Source organism: Rhinopithecus bieti, unplaced genomic scaffold (assembly GCF_001698545.2).
Source record: "Rhinopithecus bieti isolate Rb0 unplaced genomic scaffold, ASM169854v2 scaffold_13577, whole genome shotgun sequence".
NCBI classification, from domain to species: Eukaryota; Metazoa; Chordata; class Mammalia; order Primates; family Cercopithecidae; genus Rhinopithecus; species Rhinopithecus bieti.
Window position 1 is genome coordinate 489,731 of NW_016807867.1, and position 18,763 is coordinate 508,493.

At 47.3% G+C, this 18,763-nt stretch overlaps 1 protein-coding gene across 1 annotated transcript in view; it reads left to right on the plus strand.

Moving 5' to 3' along the window:
• Positions 1–18,763, plus strand: part of CABLES1 (Cdk5 and Abl enzyme substrate 1) — a gene marked incomplete at its 5' end in the record, with an annotated part of 128,452 nt that overhangs the window by 51,120 nt on the left and 58,569 nt on the right. Inside the window, 2 exons of the mRNA XM_017883980.1 lie at positions 5,252–5,323; positions 10,842–10,934. Coding sequence (XP_017739469.1) covers positions 5,252–5,323; positions 10,842–10,934 — 165 coding nt within the window. The remainder of the gene's footprint in view (positions 1–5,251; positions 5,324–10,841; positions 10,935–18,763) is intronic.

Consider the following 18,763-nt stretch of genomic DNA (forward strand, 5'->3'; position numbering starts at 1 on the left):
AGGCTTTTTGTTTAATGCAGGCTTCCTGGGGTTAGAAGGTGAGGGAGAAGACACTATGACATACCTTGGGAGGATCCAGCAAGCTGTGGGGGTGGGGGCAGAGATGAGCGCTGCTGACTGACACTACCGCTTCATAGGGGAACAGGTCCTCATCCTAGGCTGGAAGGGCAGGCGTCCTTTGCTGTTCCGTGGTACTGTAGGATGGTTTCTTTACAGTCACTGGTGGTAGTTCCAAGTTCTCTGGTAGTTCCAAGAACATACTGGTTGGTTCCATTCACAAAGAAGGGAAGTACATCTGCTGAAGTTAAAGGAACAGGTGGGCATTTGGGCTGTGGATTTTTTCCCCTTTAAGGAGTCCTGATCAGAAGTGCCCAGGCATGCCCTTGCATGCCTCTGTGCGCGCACGCGCGCGCGTGTGTGTAGGTCCCTCTGAGTTCAGACTGCTGTAATAAAGTACCAAAGACTGGATGGCTTATAAACAATAGAAATATATTTTCTCGGCCGGGCGTGATGGCTCATGCCTTTAATTCCAGCACTTTGGGAGGCCAAGGCAGGTGGATCTCTTGAGACCAGCAGTTTGAGACGAGCCTGGCCAATGTGGCGAAACCCCATCTCTGCTAAAAATACAAAAATTAGCTGGGTTTGGTGGTGCACACCTGTAGTCCCAGCTGCTCGGGAGGCTGAGGCACAAGAATTGCTTGAGCCTGGGAGGCCGAGGTTGCAGTGAGCCAAGATTACGCCATTGCATTCCATCCTGGTGACAGAGCGAGACTCTGTCTCAGAAAAAAATAAATACATAAAAAGTAAAGAAATGTATTTTCTCACAGGTGTGAAGGTTAGAAGATCACGATCTGGGTGCGAGCATGGTTGGGGTCAGATGAGGACTCTTCCAGTTACAGATGACCAACTTTTATAAGTGTCCTCACATGGCAGAAAAGTAGCTAGAGAGGTCTCCAGGGTCCCCTTTACAAGGGCACTAATCCCATTCATGAGGGCTCCACCCTTATGACAAATCTCTTCCCATAGGCCCCACTGCCTCGTACCATCGCAGTGGGGGTTATGATTTCAACACATGAATTTTGAGGGGACACAGACATTTAAGCTGTAATAATGTGTGTGTGTGTGTGAATTCACACCTGTTCAGCACCTGAGGGGAATTACCGAATGTGCTGGCTTTTAGAAAAACCCTTGTAACTGTAAAGAAAGGTGTATTCTCATCTGGTTCTTTTCCAAATGAGCCCTTCTCGTTTCTGTTGCAGGAAGAGGTGGCTACGGCTTTGTGAAAGGGGAGTTACTGGGTCGTGTGCTTTTGTGGATGGGCCTGATTTTCTAGGGTGAAACACTCTGGTCTGGATGTTAGAAGAGTCTGCACTTCCCATCAGGGCCTTCTGTGCTCACTGTGGGACTCAGCTGGAGTGTTCTCACACCACAGCCCTGAAGGACGCAGGGGCTTCAGGGATTGTTAATGGGGCTTCTTGGTGGCCGTCCCATTGATCCTCACGTGACTCTGAGCCCCTGAGGACAGGAGGCAAGCCTGGTTCAGCTGTGTGTTCCCAAGAGGGCTCACGGTCACATTGTTGAGTGAGTGGGGGTGGATGCGTGGAGAGGGGAACCTGCCTGGCTGGGCTGTGGACTCTGCCAGAGCCTGGGCGGCATCCATGCTGCCCAAAGAGCCCACCCAGGGCCTCCCCGGGGCTCCTTAGGGTACCTGAAGGAGGGCAGCCTTCAGCCCTTCCCCTGCACGGTCATCTCAGTTGCGTGGGTGCAGATTGAACAAAACATCAATTGCCTATTTACTGGTTACCTGAAAATGCTCTTCTACAAAGGAAGGCTCAGAGTGTGACAGAATGTGTTGGGATTCTCAGGATCCGAAGCCTATACATTTATTTCTGCCTGTGGAAGTTATCGCTAATGACAATTTAGATGTGCATACTTAATTTAAGTAAATACTTCAATGAGTATTTTACTTTGGATTTAAAAGCTCAGAACATCATACAGAGATAAACAGTAAATTTTTTAATCACTGCCTCCTGTCTGTAGGGAGACCTGAGAGCAGTGCAAGGAGACCTGGGGGGCACTGATTTTATAGGTGGCCAACACATCAGTGAGTGTGATTTGTGCTTCTCGGTGCACCCCATTGTGTACATGAGCAGAGTCAGTTGTGCTTTGAAGTGGGTGTAGGTGTGGAAGGAACACGTACACATCTTGGGTGGGCTCAGGCACAAGGCATTTTGGGGTGACCCTGCCACTGGCTGGGCCTTGAGTGGGGGCCAGAGCTAGGACACTCAGCCTGCTCCTGGTCAGCTGAGCTGGGGTGCAGGTCAGGGTGCAGCCTCAGTGAAGGAAACTGGAGTGTCAATCAAAAGCCCAGTAGCTCCCGTTCATCAAGAACTGCCGTGGGCCTGGGACTTTACATGTGTCCCTTTCTTTTTTTTTTTTTTTTTTGAGACGGAGTCTCGCTCTGCCGCCCAGGCTGGAGTGCTGTGGCCAGATCTCAACTCACTGCAAGCTCCGCCTCCCGGGTTCCCGCCATTCTCCTGCCTCAGCCTCCCAAGAGCTGGGACTACAGGCGCCCGCCACCTCGCCCGGCTAATTTTTTGGTATTTTTTAGTAGAGATGGGGTTTCACCGTGTTAGCCAGGATGGTCTCGATCTCCTGACCTCGTGATCCGCCCGTCTCGGCCTCCCAAAGTGCTGGGATTACAGGCTTGAGCCACCGCGCCCAGCCCATGTGTCCCTTTCTTAGTTAATTGCTGTTTCCCATTTCATAGATGAACAAACTGAGGCTCAAGGATTAAGGAACTTTCTTTCTTTTCTTTTCTTTTTTTTTTTTTTCCGAGACAGAGTTTCACTCTTGTTATCTAGACTGGAGTGCAGTGGCTCGATCTCGGCTCATTGCAACCTCTGCCTCCCAGGTTCAAGCGATTCTCCTGCCTCAGCCTCTCGAGTAGCTGGGATTATAAGTATGCGCCACCACACCTGGCTATTTTTGTATTTTCAGTAGTGATGGATCACCATGTAGGCCAGGCTGGTCTCAAACTCCTGACCTCAGGTGATCCACCCGCCTCGGCCTCCCAGAGTGCTGGGATTACAGGCATGAGCCACCATGCCCGGCCGGATTAAGGAGCTTTCTCAGACCCCGAAGCCTTTGGACCCCAGGATTGCAATTTGAGTGTCTGACTCTAGCCGCTAGGTGTTCTGTGTAGAATTACACCACCCTTTGGATGGGTAACATTGGGTTTCTGGTGCTGAGATCTGCAATGGGTAGGTGTGAGTCTGCCCCAGTCCAGCCTGGGACTTAGCACCTGGAGAGAGGCTAGGCCCGCTGCTTACCTGCCTGCTTTCCTAGGACTAACTGGGATTTCAGAGGGCTGTGCCTCAACCCATAGCACAGACACTTCAGAGCTCCAGCTGCAGGTGCTGTCACAGGGGCCTAGGCGAGCTCTGTCCCCTGAGTTACAGTGCTCCACAGGGAAGTCCTGTCACTCATGAATTGGCTACCTGTCAGATCAGTTCCCCACCTCCTCAGCTTGCCTCTGCACCGCTCTCAGGTAAGACCAGTGCCTCCTCCACAGCTCTGGCTGACTCTTGGAAATCTGGCAATATTATGGAAATGGAAATTCACTGTTAGTTAATTGCAGAGTGAAACCACAGTTTCTGCAGAAAGTCTGGTATGTCATGAACACAGAGGGCGATGGGTGTGCTTCGTTCACATGCATTGATGAGTGCGAAGCTCAGAGTGTTCTATGTTCTACTATTTTACAGTTGGAGAAGAGACAAGGAGGCTGTATGACAAGTTTTGTTTGTTTGTTTGTTTGTTTGAGACGAAGTCTCGCTCTGTCGCCAGGCTGGAGTCCAGTGGTGCGATCTCGGCTCACTGCAACCTCTGCCTCCTGGGTTCAGGCCATTCTCCTGCCTCAGCCTCCCAAGTAGCTGGGACTACAGGTGCACACACCACCACGCCTGGCTAATTTTTGTATTTTTAGTAAAGACGGAGTTTCACCATGTTGGCCAGGATGGTCCTGAATTCCTGACCTCAGGTGATCAGCCTGCCTCGGCCTCCCAACGTGCTGGGATTACAGGCTTGAGCCACCGTGCCTGGCCACAAGTATTTTTTTTTTTTTTTTAAAGGATTTGAGTATCAAAAAATTAAGGAAGGTGGAAAATTGATGAAGCTGTTGAATAGTTTGCTACAAAAATGACCTTTCTGATGTCTTATAAAAGCCAAACAAGCCAAAGGTATCAGAGTAGTTGGTCAGAAAAAGTATACACAAAATTAAAACAAAACAAAACAAAAAAAACCACGAAGTCGTTTCGTTCTTTGTTCATTAGGGCAAATTAGAACATGGTTATGACTGCATGTTCCTAGGCTATGTTTTGCCAAATGTAATAAAAAACAGACTTATCTTCATATTTTTAGTTCCGTTTTAAGGAACAGCCCCGTCAAACATTTTCTGTCCATCCTGCTCCACCAAATAGTTTACTATCAAATGACAGTCTTCGTTCAGGTGGATCCATTTAAAGTCACCCCACCCTTCCCTGCTCCCCGTACCTGATCTTCTTAGTTAACTAGGACTTGTCCTTATTTCAGCCTGGCAACAGAAACTGGTAGGCTGGGGAGGTTTTAGCAGGCGGTTTGCAATTGCTTAGCAGCCCAGAAGAGTTAATGTTTTGCATAATCATGCCACGTATTTATTCTTTCTACCCAGTCTGTGAGATACTCTCCCAATGGAATAATTTCTTTCTTGTTTCTAGTTGTTTTTGAAATCATGGCCATCCAGGGAGCGTAACTTTTTTATTGCATCCTAATGATTTTGAAATTGTTTTTAATAGGGTTTTAGATTTAATATTTATCAGTTACCGGATTCAAATCACTGACAGTGGAATACTTCACAGTATTAGCTAATGCCTTAGAAAAGCTGCACACGGCGCTCAAGTTATTCTATATAAGAGGCACCTTGTCTTTTTGTGTGTGTGTGTGTCCTTGGGGAAAATGGCAGCATCAAAAGGATCAGTCACTTCCTTAATCATCGCAAAGAGGCCCTCTAGCCAGGAGAGTGCCCAGGATTCAGCCAGCAAGGTGGGCCTGGCGCGCAGGGCGGGAACGTGGCAGCCTCTTAGAGGCAGCTTCTGTCTGATCTTTTCTTAATGGACTTCATGTTTTTGTTTTAGGGCAGTTTTAGATTTACAGAAATGTCTGATGAGTTCTGCAATGCAGTTTTAACTCCCAGATTTGCTCCTTCTTTCTGCAGACGGCGCCTCATCTCCCAGAGATCCTCCTTGGAGACCCTGGAAGATATTGAGGAGAACGCCCCTCTCCGGAGGTAATTTTCTGTTTCACTTGTGTGTATGTAAACAGTACACCATGACAGCCAGAGATTGATTTTGGTTTGTTAAGTTCTTGATCTATAGAATTAAATTTAAAAATAACCATCTGAATCCCACAGACTATGGGACATCTCCTAGTGTCCAGCCCACCTCTGAGGACCATTAGAACTAGACAACATTAAGTCCAATTACGTGATGGAATAGCCCAGTTTGCGTGGAATTTGGGTGCTTCTCTTTCCGTGGCTTCTCTTCATTTTGTAAACTGCTGCTTAATGGAGCAAGAGCCCAGCATTTATCCCGGCCCGTCCCCCAGGTGCAGTCACACAGTGGTACAGTCCTGGACTTCTTTCTCAGCAGGAGGGACAACGAGAACTCCTCAGGAGGTGACCACGATGTTGCTCCCTGGCTAGTTGCTAGGAAGCCCAGTGAGGATAGTTGTGAGTGTTCTCTGGGGTCTGAAAGTGTTCTTTCTCCCTTGGGATTAGAAAGGTGCTTGCAAGACATCTTTTTGGGTGACAGCCGTTGCTGAGCTGTGCTGTGCTGTGCTGTGCCGGTGACTGGCAGGCTCCTCTCCCCTAACCCAGCCAGGCCCTCCTGGAGGAGAGTACATTCAGGTCCTGCACCCCCTTCCATCCTCACTGCAGCCCTGAGCTGGGTGGGGCAGCATGTGGGAGTGAGCCAGAAAGATGGGGCGCAGGGGCTTCCCGGGGACCACAGGGCAGGCGGCAGCAGGGAGGGGATCGGGAGGACATGAGCTCCTGTGGACTTGCATCAGCTCCTCCTTGAACCCGCATCTGCACCCTGCATGCCTTGGCCAGGTCAGGACTTGGGAGCGCCTGGCTCCTCCTTCTGAGCCTGGCAGGGTGCTGCTGTTGGGGACAGCCTCCCCCTGGATCTGGCTCCTTCCCCACCCGAAGCTTCACTCCCAGGGTAGAGCTCATGTCCATGGGCTCCGCCTGCATGAAAAGCAGAGGGCAGAGTGAGCACAGACAGCTTGGGGTCGCGGGGGAAGTGTCCAGCGACTGTGAATTTTGTCACTGACATCATCCCAAAGAGAAAGGGCTGAACAGTCTGATCTTCACTTTTGGAGTCTTTTTCAAAGTGTGGGTAACCTCCAGGAGCCTCTTACAATGTGCGGTATGTGGCTGTGTGGCAGATGTGGCCTGGGCACGAGTGTTACTCTGTGAGGAGCCGTGAAGTGGGAGAAAGCCATTTCCCTGCAGGAGTCATACAGACAGCTACACTGAAAGTCCCACGAGGGAGCTGGCCTCGGTCCACATACTCAGCGGGCATGGAGGAGAAGTGTTCGCAGGCGCACTGAGTGGCTTTGGTGTTAGAGTGAGTGACCTCACAATCTGACCGAGGTTCTCCCTCACTCCTGCCACAAACGGGAAAATCCATGAATAACGTTGAGAAGCCCCTGGAGTTTCGAGAGGTTGCTAGAAGCCATGGTCGTTGGAACAGCATGGTTACTGCGAGCCGAAGGAAGCCAGGCGACTCAGGGTACAGGCTCAAAGGGCTCTTCCCTCTTCAGGAATTCCCGGGCAGGGCTTTCCAGCCTGGGGATGCAGTGTCCTTGAGTCTCGAGGTGTCGAGGAGAGGCCGGAGGAGGACCTGGGTTCTGTGTTCCTGGTTGGTGCCCTGTCACCCTGGAATCCACCCAGACTGGCCCTCAGCCTTGTGGTAGCACAAATGAGTGCAGTAAAAATGCTTGCGGCCTCAACTGTGACTTCCACCAGCTCTCAGAGAATACTGCACTGAACCTCAAATCTTGTTATTATAAAATTTTAAGAATATCAGAAATCAAAAGATTTTTGGAAATCAAGTGTTTATTCCACTAAGGGACATTTTTTTTTAGTTTAAAAAAGTTCTCAGCCGGGTGCGGTGGCTCCCACCTATAATCCCAGCACTTGGGGAGGTGGAGGCAAGAAGATCGCTTAGTTCAGGAGTTCAAGACCAGCCTGGGCAATGTAGTGAGACCCCCCCCCCATGTCTACAGTCAATCAGTCAACACATAAATACATAAATAAATAAAATTCTCATACTGGCTGGGCGCATGGTGGCTCACACCTCTAACCCCAGCACTTTGCGAGGTTGAGGCAGAGGGGTTACTTGAGGTTAGGAGTTTGAGATCATCCTGGGCAATGTAGTGAGACCCCATTTCTACAAAAAAAAAAAAAGAAAAAATAACCAGGCACATGGATATGCACCTGTGGCTCCAGCTACTCAGGAGGCTGAGGCTAGAGGATCGCTTGAGCCCAGGAGTTCGAGACTTAAGTGAGCTATGCTCGACATTGCACTCTAGCCTGGAGTTTCTTAAAACAGAAAACTTAAAAAAAAGAGAGAGAACTTAAAAAGCATAACTGTTCTCATTTTTACTTAGAAATTCACTTATTCCTAGGAGTTATATTAGCATGGTGTAGAAGAAGAGACATTAGTTTGGGAGCCTGGAAACCTGAGTTCTTAGCCTGACTCTAACTGGGTATGTAGCATTGGAAATTGACTTAGTGTCTCTGGGGCCTCAGTTTTCCCATCTATAAAATGGGAAGACCAATTGGCTGATCGCTGAAGGCTTCCCCGGTCTGTGAAATGGTGACACCAGTAATGATGCTGAAGTATTTTGGGAACTGTGGGGGTGGAAGGCTGTTAGCCCAACTTGCTTTTAAGCTTAGCAGAAGAACAAATGGCTCCAAGGCCTCTATTAGACCTTTTGCATAATTAAATATATCCTGTAATCAGTGCTAACAAGAAAGAGCTCATCTTTCTTTAAATTAGTTTTTAATTTAATTCTATGCTAATTTAATTTTGCATCACTTAAAATGTATGTTTTTAAATGGATGTTTACACATCGTTGCAGGCAGCTTTGAAATTAATTCGTTCTTTGCTTAACCTGCCGCAACCTGAGCGCCCAGTATTCCAGTTCCTTGGCAATTGTTGCCCACGCCACAATTCTCTTAAAGCATTTCTTAGATTCCCTGGTGATTTGGTTGAATGGTTAAAAGAAAAAGAAAAGCAAGACAACAAACAACTTGCTTAATGAAGGGCTAGATTAGTATGATGTGTGTGCAGTTAGAATTGGGTGCGGATAGGGAAATGAAAGATCTTTGTTAAGTTACCCTGTTAAAAGTCCTACTTTTCTCTAGCACATCATGGTTTGTTAGTGGATTTCCTGTATCTACCCGGAACTCCAAGAACTGAGCATGCATCATAAGAGGACTTGGACTGAGGAGTTCTGCATCTGCCTGGTGGTTACCTGGTGTCCAAAAATAAGGAGTTAAGCCATTTCTGCTAGTTGTCAGGAAAAACCTCTATTTGTTTCGCCATCAGCACCTGCCCTGGTTTTCCAAACCGTCTGGGTGGATGGATGCTGGTGGCCGCAGCTGTTAAAGTGATCACGGCCTCACCTCCTTCCTTTGCTGGTGCGGACAGCCACCTGTGGCCCTTTTGTGGATTTCCACTTCCAGAAGAAGGCTGAGGAATCTGGGGCCCTTCTTTCTACAGGGAGCAGCTCAGGCCGTCCTTCCTCTGTGCTGGCGTCAGTCCCAGCTTCCTGCAGCTGGGAGGTGGGAGGAAGGAGCCAGAGTTTGCTGAGGTGGCAGGATCTGCGAGCTGCCTGAACCCGCGCACTGTCTAACTCTTGGCCTGCTGCCCTCAGATTGGCCGGCCCAGGAAGCTCTACTCCTGGGAAAGGAAGCCGCGGAAGGGGTATAAGGATGCTTCTGAACACTTGGCCCTATCCAGAAACCACTTTATGCTTTCAGGGATTCTCCTCTTTCCAGTGACTTGATGTTTCAAGAACCTTCTTTGTGTGTATCTGACAGGTGGGAACTTTGAGTGGCCTGCAGATTCAAGCAGTCATTCTGGAGGAAGAAATGAGGCCATTTGGGGTTCTGGATCTGTTCCCAGAGAGCAAAGGCAGAGCGAGGCCCTATCTCCTTGAACCTTGAGCCAATTAATTCTGGGTTTAGTGGACCAGGCACAGTGGCTTACACCTATAATCCCAACACTTTGGGAGGCTGAGGTGGGAGAATTTTGAGGCTGCAGTGAGCGCACCACTGCAAGGTGCGACAGAGCAAGGCCTTGTCTTTATTTAAAAAAAAAAAAATTAAAATCCAGGTTTGGAGGCCTGGATTTGGAGGGAAAGTGTCAATCCCATCCCCACTCTAACCCCTCCTGAAAGGCACAGGAAGCATCTACTACATGTCCTCAAACGGGGCCCTGCAAGGCTTTAAAAGAATCTTTCTTTTTATTTTTCCAGACAGAGTCCGACTCTGTGACCCAGGCAGGAGTGCAGTGGCGCGATCTCGGCTCACTGCAACCTCGGTCTCCCGGGTTCAAGCGATTCTCCTGCCTCAGCCTCCCGAGTAGCTGGGATTACAGGCACCTGCCACTACACCAGGCTGATTTTTGTATTTTTTTTTTTTTTTATTTTGTATTTTTAGTAGAGACGGGGTTTCACCATGTTGGCCAGGCTGGTCTGGAACTCCAGACCTCGGTTGATCTGCCCTCCTCGGCCTCCCAGAGTGCTGCGATTATAGGCGTGAGCCACCACAGCCAGCCCAGAATCTTTCTTTAGAGTCAAGAATCAGGTCACAGGCACCATGTGCCATGGCAGGAGCTGGCTCCTGTGGCCCAGGTCAGAAAGGTTTTTTGGTAGCAAAACCCAAAATCAAAAAGTTACAGCCCCTTTTATCTAGAATAAACTTGAGACTCTTGTGTGTTGAGCATTTTGCTTTGCTGTCGTCATGATTGTGGTTTTGTAACTTAAAATTTGCCAGGTGAAAACACTACACAGAAGGAAGGTCTCCTTGGCCTGTGGTTTGTTTTGCCAGTCCTATAGTACAGGCAAATGTTGTATACTCCAGCAAAACAAAAATTAAAAAAAACTTGAATCCAAGCCATTTTAGTTCAACAAATGTTTATTTAAAATTTATCTTAAAACAAAACAAAACAAAACAAAACAGCAACTAGCTGGGTCTCTGATTTCTCATTCAGTGTGAAACTGTGACCTCCCAGGCATAGCGGGTCAAGTTGAAACTTAAGGCAGCTGTCCAGGTAATTCAGGCCAAAATCTTGTTACAGAAGAAAATGATTCAGGCTTGTTTTGAACTGAATTTTCCGGTGTTTCCCTACCCCTTTAAATGTACAGTTTTGGTTCCCTTTCCCTTTGTTGATACGGGAGGATTCTTTTAAGATGACAATGTCTTTGGAATCTGCATAGGTTTTTTGTTTTTTGGTTTTTTTTTTTAATGCAGGGGACAATATTCTTGATTAGTTGACTTTTTAGAGACCCATATAAAATAATGTCAGTATTATCAAGAAGTTGTCTATCATTGGGCCTTTTTTAAGCTTCCTTGCTTCCAGCTGTGTTGACTTCATTATCCCCGCAGACTCCTGCCTCCTTGGGGGTGACTCAAGCCATGTGTCTGGTCCTTCCTTCCCGTCTTTATGTGGAGATGTCTCAGCTGTCCAGCAGGCAACTGACTGTGTTTTCGAATTCACTTTATTTTTCAGATGTCGAACTCTCTCAGGTTCACCCAGACCAAAGAATTTTAAGAAGATTCATTTTATCAAGAACATGCGGCAGCATGATACCAGGAATGGCAGGTACTACATTCACACAAAAACGGCTGCCAGCACCAGTGGGTGGGGACAGACACGGGAAGAGGGGACAGTTTTAGTGTCCAAAACTCGGCAAACCCAAGCCCACACTTTTAAGATGAATAGGATCTCATGGAACCTTCCCCGACAATTTCCACCCCACTCATGCCAGAATCACCGAAAGGAATCTGTAGAGAATAACGAATACTGCTAAGGCAGAGTGAGGTGTTTAGACCAGAAACAAACTGAGATTTTGAGAGCACACAAAGGATTTTTATAGAAACCTTTGAACAGAAAAACAGTTGAGTTTTGGGGAGTTTTATTTGTTTTTTTTCTGCTTTGTTGGTTTTGTTTTCGTTTTTCACCACCACTGTGTGCACTGGTCAATAAATGCCCTCCCAGATCTGCACCTGAACTTAGTTTGGGTCCTGGCTTTGACTCTCTTTAGGAGAGCAGAATCATGACTTTGCTGGCAGATTCTTCCTCAGTGCTGATCCCGATTCCTGGGTCAGCCAACATCCGGAGTATGTGTTTCTCCGGCTCTTCAGTTGCTTGTTTGGGAAGCACCATTACATAAAACTGGTTGAAATTTATATGACTGTGATATTAAAACCTTCCAGACAACAGATGGAATCATTGTTGCCAGCATGCTCATGACTGAATGGCTAAGTCCTTTCATCTCAGCTCCAATGGTGCATGGGGACAGAGTCCAAGACCTCTGGGGTCCCTGATACTCTGTAACCCTTGGGGGCGGTTGCTCCCCACTGACTTGAATGGGTGAGTTAGAGACGCCATCCAGAGCTGAGGTCCTGCTGCAGAAGACGCTCTTGTTTGATCTCCTAATTTATAGAAGACCATATGGGCCTCACTAATACTCCCTAATCCATACAAAATGAAAATTGCTAAAAAGTCTTTTAGTTAGACTCATTAAGGCCCAGCATGACTGTAAGTCGGTGGTATAAAGTACCTTGTACAGCCTGTGTAATAACACAACAATTACAGTTTTTACAGGCTTGTTATCTTGAAGTTTATGCCTAGTTTTAAAGCCTTATAAGGACAGGGAACATGATTTTATAACAATTGCAGTGGTTTCAGAAGAGCAAAATTGAGATTTCCAAATGATTTTTACATCGTCAGTATATGTTCATATTTTAAGTACAATGCTTTTAGTTTAAATTGACCAAGTTATTTGTTAAATCGAATACTCTGAATTTCTCTCTCTCTCACCCTTGTTTTTGCTGACACTTAAGAATTATTGTACTTTATTTAACCACTGCTGTTGTTTTCTTGTGAGGCTTTTACTTAAAGAATACAGAGCTTACTCATGCCATTTTAGTGTAATTATCTATCATTGATTTACATTTATGTTTTGTTCATGGTCTCTTTAACCATAACATAAATGTAGAAAGCCTTTAATTTCTCAATGAAATCAATGACAAAGCCAAAGGAATGGGTCAAGCAAATAGTGTTCCCACCTCTGATGCTAGCTGGCAGGGCACAAAGTCAGATAATTACCCCAGCATGGTTAGGTAGTGAGAGGATACAGTTAATAAAAGACTTGGATTAATGATATTTCCAAAGAACATTACGGAACCACCTTCCCCAGCACACTCTTGACCTAGGAGAACATAAACAGCAAAGCCCGCAATTGCTGGCAGTTTTGCTGGGGAGTTTTCAGGGGGAGCCAAGAGGATTCTTAGCTTATCTGAACATCTGAGAATTGGAATTTAGGGCAGGAAGGAGAGCTCTAGGGCCTGTGTGGGAACCGCAGGCTGTAGGCTGAGGCGATGGCCAAGTCGTATGCCCAGGTGAGAGCTGGTTTTCTTGTGCAAAGGGCAGATGAAAGGGCTGGCAGGAGGGGCTGGCCCTCCCACTTGAGGTTTATTAGCAAGGAGGGATTGTCCTTAGACAGATGAAAGCGAGAGCCTGGGAGGAAGCCAGGAAGAAAATACGATGTCTGAGGTGACAGAAGGAAATTGTAGTCAAGAGCTGATGAATGAGAGGACATGACCCAGCCTTTCGAGAGAGGAATGCAGGAGTTGTGCCCCACGGCAGCTGGGCAGCAGGAGCAGAATCTCCTGCTGGAGGCAGCCAGGGCATTGGGTGAGCCCAGTCCCTGAAATGACAGGTAGGGAGAGGTTCTGGTCATGATCTCGGAGGGAGGGACCCGTGTGCTGGCTTAGGGGTCTCTGATCCCCCCACCTCAGAAATGGGAGGTGAGTGTGTGGCACCTGCACAGTCCCCAAGGCCCTTGCAGGCTCTCTCCCAGCCTGTGCAGTCTAAGTCACATCAGTGCATCGGGCTGTGCCCAGTTCCTGAGTCTCCTTGGGACCCCTGATCAGCACAGCCCAGCCTCTCCGTCTGCAGGTCAAATCCACGGCTCATTCGCTGTTCTGGCCCTGAAAACCCTGGCATGGAGGTTCCCACGTCCCCAGACCTGCTGACCGTGTGATAGAGGCCCCAGTATTGAGAAGGATTTGGACTTCTCGTCTCAGCAGGGACCAGTATGTAGCTCAGGAAATGAGCAGGGAGCCTCTATTGTGATACTCGTGTCTGACCTAACCAAGAGTTTCAAGCATATTTTGAGACAGAAAGGAGAAAACATGCTTTTAAAACTGAGAACCAGACATAATAAAAGACAATACCTGTAGCATTGGAAAAACAAAAAACTTAAGTATACCTCGTGATCAGTGTCAGAGTAGTTGCTTAGAAATAAACCTTGGGGCCTGAGACAGCTCTATGTTCACCCATGAGGAATGACTTCACCTTGTGACGCTGGACCACAAATCCCAGCCGGCATGCAAAGTGGAAGTGAACGCCTTCCGCAGAAGCATGTGGTTGCAATGCAGGATGGAGTTTGCCTTCTGGAAAACCTTCATCTGCCTGGCATCTGAATTCCATGAGGCTGGCGTTGGGACCTTCTAGAAAGCTTGATGCGCGGATACAGTGCGGAGAAGCCAGGCTGAGAGTGCTTTAGGGTCATGCCGCATATCACTGGGCCAGGTGGAGGCTAAGGACAGTGCCTGACAGATCACAGACCAGCCAGATGGAGCGGAGGGAACGTCAGTGCCACTGCTAGAACCAGAGCGTGGCAGGAACTCTTGGCTGGCCCTGGTAGGTGTTTCGTCTCCTCGTGGGTAGGGGAAGCCGTGAGGGATGCTGCGCTCAGCTCCAATTCTGCCTTAACACAGAAGGCAGGCCAGTCCTCAGGACCCGGAGGGAGGTCATGCTGGATTTCATAGCTGGAAAGGAACTCTGAATTTTAGGGACACAGTCGCAGAAAGTTCAGACTAAGAAGTAATTTCTTCTGGCTTGGAGCATATTTCCAGAAGATAAAGTTATGAGGATAAGATGATAATAGATGCCTTGATTGAGTGCTTGCTGGATGCCAGCCAGGCTCTAAGTGTTTAACATGCATTGTCTCAGGCCAGGTGTGGTGGCTCACACCTGTAATCGCATCACTTTGGGAGGCTGAGTCAAGCAGATCGCTTGAGCTCAGAAGTTTGAGACCAGCCTGGGCAGCCCAGGCATGGTGGTGCACGACTGTGGTCCCAGCTATTAGGGAGGCTGAGGTGGGAGGATCACTTGAGTTTGGGGGATGGAGCCAAGATCAGACCACTACACTCCAGCCTGGGCAACAGAGCAAGACCCTGTCTCAAAAACAAAAGCAAATACAAAAACACCCAAAATACAAACATGCTTTGTTTCATTAACTCAAAACTCAGTAGGTGTTCATCAAATAAATGAGATGCCTTTTAAGTGAGTTTGTCTTCAGGACTAGATCTCGAGGAATGGAAAGAGTTTAGAAATACAAATAATCCTTGAAACAATCTGAGTAGGGCATTACTGTCTTGTGGCAGGCAGAGTAACGGCCCTCAGAGATGTCCACGTCCCATCCCCGGGACCTGTGGCTGTGTTAGGTTACATGGCAAAGGGGAACTAAGGCACAAATGAACGGATCTGTAAATGGGGGTTTATCCTGGATTATTCATGTGGCCTCAGTATAATTACAGAGCCCTTAAAAGTGGAAGAAAGAGGCAGGATCGTCAGTGTCAGAGTGATGCAATAGGAGAAAGACTCCTCCGGCTTTGCTGGCTTTGAAGATGGAGGATGAAGCCATAAACCAAGAAATGCGGGCAGCCACTAAGAATCTGGAAGAGGCAAGAAAGCCAGTTCTCCCTACAGCCTCCCATGGGAACCACCTCTGCTAACACCTCGATTTTAGCTCCATGAGTCCCATTTCCAAGTTCTGACCTCTAGAATTGTAAGATAATACGTTTGTGTTGTTTTAAGTCACTAACTTTGTGGCAGTTTGTTCGGCAACTGTAGAAAACGAAAACACTGATGATCCGAGTTTACAGAGGAGGAAACTGGAGCTCACAGCTAGAGAGGAGGAAGTAGAATTCATCATCCAGGCATCAGATTGCAAAGTTCATTCTCTCCATTGACGAGAATGTGAGAGAAAAATCCATATGCAGTAAGATAGTGTGTCATGGTGGTCTTTGAGAAAATTCCCTCTTGCATTCTGATTTTTAAAAAATCATTAGCTTAAGGCCAAGGATTAATTTTTAAAATGGCTTAAGCAAACTTACAAGAATGGGGTGAGGGAGGTTAAAGTCTAGGTGAGCTCAAGATTGTTAAGAAGAAAATAAAATTGGAACTGTCATGCATTGCTGACGGAATATAAAATGGTACAGACACTGTGGGAAAGTTTGGTGGTTCTTCAAAAAGTTAAACATAAAATTACCATACAATTAATTAATTGCTCATTGTAAGTAATTACCTAGCAATTAATTGCTAGTTGTATACCCAGAAGAATTGAAATAGGTATTCAAACAGATATATTATACACCAGTGCAGTGTTATTCACAATAGCTAAAAGGTGGAAACAACCCCAGAGTCTCAGCAGATATGTGGATAGACCATATGGTATATCCATACAATGGAATAGTATTCGGCCATGAAAAGGAATAAGTACTGACACATGCTACAATGTGGATGAATCTTGAAAATAAGCTGAGTTGAATGAGCCAGTCACAAAATGTCATATGACTCCATTGAATTGAAATATCCAGAATAGTCCATAGAGACAGAAGGTAGGTGAGAGGTTACCAGGGGTTAGGGCAAGAGGGAATTAGTGTGAAATGAGTACAGAGTTTCTGTTAGGGGTGATGGAAAAGTTTTGGAAATACACAGTGATGATGGTTGCCCAACATTGTGCATGCACTTAATGACACTGAATTGCACACTGATTAAATGGCATTTTATGTTTTATATATGTATATTTTTCCCACAATAAAATGAAACACCAGTAATAGCATAGGCTGTTACTATTAAGACCATGCTCGGAAGTGGAAGGGAAAGGATGGCGAATTTCCTGGAATGATGGCACAGGGTCAGCAGATGTCAGCTGCTGCCTGCTTTTAACTTCCTTACCAAGTAGAACTGGAAGTGTAGACTCTAAACAAAGCCACGTGCCAGGCACACAGTAGGCACTCAGCAAGTATTTGTTGAATAAACAGAGAGGCCTTTTAAGTCATCGGGGCTAGATCCTGGAGAATAGAAAGAATTTGGAAATACAAATGATCTTTAAAGTGCCATGGAGAATGAACAAAGTTCTAAGTCTGATACCAGGCAAAAGTTGGCTTTCAGTGGAAAAAAGTGTGAGGGTAATCGGAGAGGGTAGATTTTTTTTTTTGAGATGGAGTCTTGCTCTGTCGCCCAGGCTGAAGTGCGCAATCTCGGCTCACCGCAAACTCTGCCTCCCGGGTTCATGCCATTCTCCTGCCTCAGCCTCCCGAGTAGCTGGGACTAAAGGCACCTGCCACCATGCCCAGCTAATTTTTTTGTACTTTTTTAGTAGAAACGGGGTTTCACCATGTTAGCCAGGAAGGTCTCGATTCCTTGACCTCGTGATCCGCCCGCCTCAGCCTCCCAAAGTGCTGGGATTACAGGTGTGAGCCACCCGTGCGGCCGGGAGAGGGTAGATTTTAATAATCATAGACTGGCAAGCCTAGAGCTGATGCTTAGCAGAGTTTGAGAACAGATGGTTTGTGTGGAGGTTGCTAGCAGTCAACATGAGTTCACTAAGAAAAGGTCATGTCCCATCAGCTTCAATTCCTCATTGATGGAATAACTTGGTTAGTAAAGTGAGGAGGTGCCTGGACGTTACATTTCTAGATTGCATCAAAATGTCCTCACTATCGCATGTCCTTGTAGATAAGAGTGGTGAGAAGGGCCGGGTGACTATGAAGCTGGAGTTTCTGCAGGTGGCTGAAATTTGTCAGCTGATCATCATCAGCCTGAGGGCAAGTTTGAGTAGAACAGCACGTGGTATTCCCATTCCCGCCAGCGTTATCTCCTGCAGTGCAGACAGTGATTGGAGTAAAGGCCCAGAAGCCTCGTTGTCAGCCATGTGGAAAGCTAAAAGCAGGGAGAGCAGAAGCAGGAAGGAGCATTACAGGTGAGAACCAAGATCCAGATACTTCATTCACTGGAAATGCTAGAGCCAGTCCACCGAGATTAAACTGAGCAAGGATAAATGTAATTCAGGTGGACTATTGATTATAGCACAGAATATAGATTTTTTAGTACACATGAAAAATATCTTGGCATTAAGGACAGTGTGTTCCACCCCAAGCTCACAATGCAATGCCAATACAGAGGGAGCTAATTTAGCTTGTCCGGATGGAAGGCTAGTATCATGGAAGGCTGGTGTTGCCTTTGCACCCAACCAGGGCAGATCCCATCGGTGGTGCTGCCATCAGCATGCATGTCATGTCATAGGAAGCTAGATGTGTATTAGGATGGTGCCCGGCAGTGGACTTTGTGGAAGGAATTGTGATGAACCTTGAAAATAAGCTGAGTGAAATGAGCCAGTCACAAAAGGTCACGTGTCGTGTGACTCCATTTAGATGAAATAACCAGAATAGTCCCTATAGACAGAAAGTAGATAAGAGGTTACCGGGGTTTAGGGCAAGAGGAATTATTGCTTAATGACTCCCCCGATACAAGGTGCCCAATAATAAGGCAGTTCCTTGACTACATGCACTGTAGGAACGTACGTCCTTAGCCCACCCCACACATGTTTGCTGGCACCTAGTCTGTGACTATTGGGATGTATCCATGAATAAAACAGGTTACATCCCAATAGGGAGGGAAATGATAAACGTGCACAGGTGAAAGATGAGATGATGTGCCATGGAGAGAGACTGAGGCAGCCAGAGGTGGGGAAGGACACTCTAGGGCGATGGGGAGACCTGGGAGCGGAGGTGTGAGGGAGGTGAGGGAGCCAGCCCTGGGGCTATCCCAGTGGGGAAGCACATTCGCCCTGATGGAACAGCAGTCCTGTAGACACTGAGGCGGAAGGGACGGGGGGTGTTTGAGGAACTGTAGGAAAACCCACATGGTGGAGGTGAGCGAGGGGAAGGAAGGCGAGATGAGCTCTGAGAAGTCGGTGGTGACCGCGAAGGTCCGTCTGGTTGTGAGCAAGGTGGGAGCCACGCAGCGTGCCGAGCAGAGGTGCAAGTGATGTGACTCGCCTTGGAACACAATCGCTCTGGGTAACCAGAAGTCAGGGATGGGCATTGCGGGTCATTTTGATAACCTTATCTTTCCTGTAGAAAGAGAGTGGGTGGGTATTGTCCTCTAAAAGAGTTAATTTTGATATGAAGTTCAAAAGCAACTCAAGATCTTTTTGAAAAGCTGGTCACAAATGTCTGAGCAAGCCTTTTGTCAAAGAAGAGCCGTGGCTGGCGGCCCAATGCCACAGCATCTGGAACGGGCCTTTGAACCTCCTGCTGAGGAGGGCAGTTGGCAAGTGGAAGCTGCTGCTT